Source organism: Petaurus breviceps, unplaced genomic scaffold (assembly GCF_028583685.1).
Source record: "Petaurus breviceps papuanus isolate PSGF00001 unplaced genomic scaffold, PetGlider_PUasm1.0 173, whole genome shotgun sequence".
Taxonomy (NCBI): Eukaryota; Metazoa; Chordata; class Mammalia; order Diprotodontia; family Petauridae; genus Petaurus; species Petaurus breviceps.
Window position 1 is genome coordinate 35,273,990 of NW_027185759.1, and position 6,354 is coordinate 35,280,343.

A 6,354-nucleotide genomic window follows, 5' to 3' on the forward strand; every position below is an offset into this window, starting at 1 on the left:
TCTCTCTCTCTCTCTCTCTCTCTCTCTCTCTCTCTCTCTCTCTCTCTAATTCCCATAGTGATCCAAATCAACCAGTCCCTCAAGACACTAAATTTATCCACACAAAACCCAACCGTTTTGAAGAAGTAGCATGGACCAGATATTCACAGAAAGATCAACTCTATCTCCATATTGGATTAAAACCAAGAGTAAAAGAGCATTACAGGGCCAATAAGGTGAACCTCTGGCTGGAGTTGGTACCTCATCTGCACAATCTTAATGATATTTCTCAGTATACCTCTACTACAACTAAAGTGCCCTCAACTGATATTACCTTCAGGCCAACAAGGAAAAATTCTGTACCTGTCACATCAGCCTTTCCTACAGCCAAGCAAGATGATCCCAAGCAGCAACCAAGTCCATTTTCTGTTGATCAACGGGACTACTCTACAGAGTTGAGTGTGACCATCGCAGTTGGGGCATCATTGCTATTTCTGAACATCTTGGCCTTTGCCGCTCTCTACTACAAGAAGGATAAGAGGAGACATGATGTTCATAGGAGATGTAGCCCTCAACGTACGACAACCAATGACCTTACCCACGCACAAGAAGAGGAGATAATGTCCCTCCAAATGAAGCACACAGACTTGGATCATGAATGTGAGTCTATCCATCCACATGAGGTGGTTCTCCGGACCGCCTGTCCCCCAGACTACACACTAGCTATGAGGAGGTCTCCTGACGATGTTCCCTTAATGACCCCCAACACCATTACAATGATACCCAACACTATACCAGGAATCCAGCCCTTACACACGTTCAATACATTTACTGGAGGACAGAACAATACTCTGCCCCATCCCCACCCCCACCCCCACTCACATTCAACAACCAGGGTATAGCCAGACAAGATGAAACAAACTCTATTTTTTGACGGATTACAGTAAACAATTACTGGGGATTGCTTGGCTTTCAACCTACAAAGACTTACTATTTAAATAAGGAGGAATATTATGTGAATATACATATCAAGAACTTTTGAGATTTTGAAAAAAATGAATTGTATATAGTTACACAAATGAACTTAAAAAACTGATCTCGATTGCTTGAAGCAGTTGTTCTGAATGATACTTTTTCATTCGCATTCAAGTATTAATTTTTTGAAGATTTAAGTTACATAATGGAATTAGGCATGTGCAACACCAAACAGGAAAGAACTATGACTGAAATTTAAGAACAAAAATTCTATAAATATGCACAAGGGACACACTAATGGAATGTCAGATAATTTTCACCAGTTTTTATTTGGAACTGTTTTCTTGTGTAGTCCATATTTACTTATTTGGATAAGTACACAAAACACCAGTGCTGTTAACGGCCTTAGTAGAGCAAGGCTCATGCTGAAACCTGCTGGTCAAACAGCAAAGTGAAGCCTGGCAGGGTCAACATTTTCACATAAGTGCTGTCAGTATAAATTGGTGGGGGATCAAGGAAACTGGGGGTTTTTAGCACGACGTGCATGATCATTGATATGCTTGGTGGCTGTGCTGCTGATTAAGCTGCGATTAAATTCTTCTCATCCCATTGGAATTTTTTCATAGAAGCTTCCTCCATCAATTGGCAGAATCCAAAGAAGATTTGTAAGGGGGCAGAAGTTATTGCAATAGAATAATTTAGAGTAGCTTCAGGAATAAAAGGTATTAGTTATGAAAGATAGCTGATGAAACTATAGGGATAGGGGTGAACACTCACTGATATGAATCCCAGAGAGAAAACAAACAACTTTCTGTATTTTTAATGTTCTTTTACGTTTTCATCTAAATAATTTATAGAAATATTACCCAAATGGGACTTGTGTTGAAGGATTTATAATTTGCCGTGCTTTGGTTAAAACTGTATTTTGTTCCTCTTGGTAAGGTGAAGTGTGTCCAAAGATTTATTTACAATGGTATTTTATGATATAAGGATGCCCCGATATTGCCACTCTGATTACAGCTCTCGATTCTTGATTTACTCATGTTGCATGACAAAATGTTTACTAATACTATTTCGATAAAAAGTCATGTCCCTCCTCACATTTCATATCATTATCACCAAAGTCCATTCACCAGAATTTGCTGATGAGATCTCTAGCTAGCATCCAGTGTAGGTAGAGAGGTTAGAAAAGGAGAGTCACCCAAACTGGAGGGTTTTAGTCATTCCTGTATGTGTGATTTTCTGCAATTGTTCTACGATCACAGGAAACTCTCCATTCCCCCGTTGTTTACTAGTACCAGTATATCACAGACCTTTCCAAATGTTTGTATATGTAATCAGATGTACATTTATATTAAAAAGAAAAAAAATGAGATGGACTTAAGAGCACATCCCTGATAAATACTTTCTCTCTGACCTGTACTATATTTCTATTAGACTAAAGTTATGTGATTTTTTTTTACATTTTTTCAGATTACTAGCAATTTTGATAGTTTGTAAGATAATGCAAAGAACTTTCTCTGACAAACTAACTGCAGTAACAGAAACATTTCTTTTTCAGTTACTCTTTTTCAAGAATGAAAGCTTATTACACACACACACACACACAAATTGTATACTACTTAATGGAAATTACTTTGTACTTCTTGGCCATGTTCCTGGTCACTGAGTGAAATAAAGATAATCTGGATAATGATTATTATTCCATTGCTAAGAGACCTGAATCTTCGCTCATTAAAGAGCTAAAATGTTCCTTGCTGTTCTGTCATTTTTTTAAAACAAGAGTAATGATGACATCTTAATGAGTCATCTCTCTAGACTAGTCAGATTTTTAAAGACCACCATATGACTTTTACAAGTCAATTCAATTCCACAAACATTTAGTGAATGCTTCCTGTGTATAAGAAAGACCCTGGATTGGGTGCTGGGTATGCAAAGTTTAAAACAAAATGGTCCTTACCTTCCAACAGCTCACATTGATCTGCAGGAAATGCAAAATGCAAACATATGAATAAATATCAAATATGTGTTAAGTAATTCAAATTCACTGAAAGGGGGAGAAAGTGTTAGTCACTGGGAGAAGGTCATCAGGAAAGGACTCTTGGAAGAGGTGGCATGCAAGCTGTACTTTGAATAAAGCAAAGGATTCTAACAAGGCATAGGTGAGGAAGGAAGGAAGGCATATCAGACCCTAGGAGACCAGGCACATTGAATTCAGTTCCTTATGAAAAGCTTAAGGTGGTGAACTCCTCACCCTCAGAAAGCATCAGTGGCATCGGTCTTCTATTCAGATCTTTGTTATTGAAACAAGCTAATGCATTCCTAACTAGAAATATGATGAAATAAAGGCACCATTTTTGGTCATCTGGGCAGAGGCTGAATGAAAATAAATGGCCTCTGTTTTGTGGAATGGAAATGGCCTGCTTCATAACAGAAGGGCGATTAAACTTTCATATAATAATGGATCGAAAGTTATCCCTCTAAGAGGATTGATGAGTACTGAGAAAGACATTAAAGCTGACACTAAAAGATAAAGCCCACCATTTTGCACACTTCCTTTACTTTTTAATGCTTTCTTAACCACCACCATCCCCCCAAAAGCTTATGAACCATTAGGATTTTGTGTGTACATGGTTCCCTAATTTTAAAGGAAAATTTCCAGTAGCAGTATCAAATGAAAAATTGTCTTCAGACTCCAGAAAGGTCCCTATGCAATGACTGCCTGATGTGATTGTGCATTTAGACTGTGAACTATCATTGTGAACAAATCAAGAGAAGTTCTTGCCATCAGAAACACTGATTCATAGGAAGAATGCATTTTTCTATGTTCATTATACAAAAGAATAAAAATGAATGCAAACTTTGAAGACTATAACATGAGATCTGAGTAAATAAATGTGATTTTGTGGGGAGGGGGGGGGTTGTAACTTTGTCACAGCCAAAGTCACATTCTGTTATCTTTTAATGGTGGCCATACATCCATACCTCACAATCTAGCTACCTGTTAATCTCTATATATTTATGTACTATGTCTGATACTTTTTACTTTTCTTATTATGGAAAGAATTAGCTTAGAACAACAAAGCATGATCCTACAATTTTCTTCTTTTGGATTTTTTTTTTCTCATTTCTCTTGCCCTAAAGTATCATAATTGTGCAAGTTAAAGATGGCATAAACTTGTCAATTGTTTTTAAAAATCTGCAGGGATGGCGAATAAGACTGCAACTGCTTGCTTACAATAATAGCCATGAGTTTTCTCCCAGAAAAATGGTGTCCCAATTGAACAGAACTTTAAAAATGTGTTTCAGGCTGAAATATAGGAGAGTAAAGAATATTTTGAATACATGTCTCTAATATTCAAATGAATTTGTGATATCAATGCTGAAGTTATTTCTTCCAGCGAAACAGATTGGAATAAGTAATTATACTTTAATTCATTTAATAACAATTTTCATTTGAGATATATTTGTTAAGATTTGTTTTTACTAAACAAAAACAAGTGGATTATGAGCAGCCAAATAATGTACTGAATGTCTTATTTAATTTATTAGCTGTATCTGGGTTTCCCCCCTGTTCCATGGTATCTAGACCTGGAAGGATCCTTGGAGGTCATTAAAGGCCAACAGTTTCATTATACAGATGAGGAAACAGGCCAGGAGAAGCTAGGTGATGACTAGGGCCACACAGTCACTATGTCTGAGGCAGAACTTGAACACAGGTCTTCCTGACTACAAGTACAGCTAGTCAGTCAAAAGCATTTATTAATGTATTAAGCCTACTATGTGCCCAGCATTCTGCAAAACCTGGGTATACAAACCTCTCTTCATTGCTCTCTGCTGCCTCTCAGTAAGATTCAAGTTCAGATAAGGAGGACTATTTTAAAAAGGAGTTCAAAATTTGTGTCAAGTAAAATATTACTTTTGTTTCCATTTTTCTTTATTGTATCCATTTTTTTTTTTTGCTTTTTGGAGGGCAATTGGGGTTAAGTGACTTGCCCAAGGTCACATGGCTAGCTTTTGTGTTGTGTCAGAGGCCGGATTTGAACTCAGGTCCTCCTGACTCCAGGGCCGGTGCTCTATTCACTGTGCCACCTAGCTGCCTCTCTAGTCTGTCCAATTATTTTTCCAAAATATACCAGAAGATTTTAGGGGTTGCTTTGGAAGGCTCAGGTGGAAATACAGAAAAATCTGTTTTTTATACTTTCTTTAGCTTTTGCTGATTATGCTCATGATTCAAAGTCCAAATTCAAGTAGCTCTGATCCTGAAACAATGGTAGACATATGGTTTCAACTGGTCCTTTGGATGCAAAAGTATTAAAATAACTGATGCATAAGTTGTAGAGTGTGAACTAGGAATGCAGGGTTGGAAATCCGAGTAAAACCCCTGTTTTCTTTTTATTTCATTTCTGATTGTACATGTCCAGTCTAGATGTAATATTCTATCTATGTATTTTATGTGGCACATTTTGAAGTTAGCTGCAAAACAAGGAACTAAGCCATCTATATGTCATACCTTTCCTATAGGTAAACATGATGGGATCATTGGTTATTTATGCTCTAAAAACAAACAAACACCTCACTTCTCCAATGTTTCCTCTTTTAATGAGTGTTTTATACATATCTATATAGACATAGAGATCTATATCTATATATGTATGCCACTATGAAGACTGGTATTCCTGACCAAGTGAAAAGGACCTGAAGATATTATCAATGTATTCAATCTTTAAATACAGTGCTATAGAGGAATTACTGGAATTCTTTGCCTTGGCAAGTTTCACGGAAATATTTTTAGAATCAAAATGGCTGAAGGAATTCATAGGAAGCTGTCAACCATCATGGTAGGTCTTTGATGATTGTACTTTTTTTTTTCTTATGTGCTATCAGTTCAAAGTATTGGCCTTCTCCTCCTTTTCCAGTAATTAGTGTTATAGGCTATCACTTTTTAATGTAAGCAAAAATTAGCTAATTTGGTGATACTTGTGAAAACATGCTCCCAAATAAATTCAATTTATGGGCACTTCCCTGCTGAGATTTTGTTATCATTCATCTAATCAAGCTCTCCCTTGAGACAATTGTTTGGGTTTTGGGTTGGGGTTTTTTTTGGCTTTTTGTTGTTTCGTTTTATTTTTTTTTTTTTAGTCAGTAAACTGAGAGACTTTCTCCAACAACTTCCTTTGCACTTGACATAATAACAGTGCATGCATGAGAAGTTTCCAAATGATATAAAATCAACAGTGGCCCTCCTTGATCCCTTTTCCTAAGCATTCTGATTTGATTTCATCCTGGAACTTAGCTGGATTTATTAGCTGGCCAGAAATGAACTTCAATTGACAAGGTATTTTTTTAAAGGGCTGCATAGAAGATTGAATGGACTATCCAACCTCCTGCTGTGCATAA

The 6,354-nt window shown here is 36.8% G+C and overlaps 1 protein-coding gene across 1 annotated transcript in view; it reads left to right on the forward strand.

Annotated features, from left to right (window-relative positions):
• The window catches only part of NLGN1 (neuroligin 1), a 25,372-nt gene extending 21,426 nt beyond the window's left edge, over window positions 1–3,946 (forward strand). The window contains exon 4 of the mRNA XM_069083626.1: window positions 59–3,946. Coding sequence (XP_068939727.1) covers window positions 59–881 — 823 coding nt within the window. The 3' untranslated portion in view covers window positions 882–3,946. The remainder of the gene's footprint in view (window positions 1–58) is intronic.
• The last annotated feature ends 2,408 nt before the right edge of the window (window positions 3,947–6,354 follow it).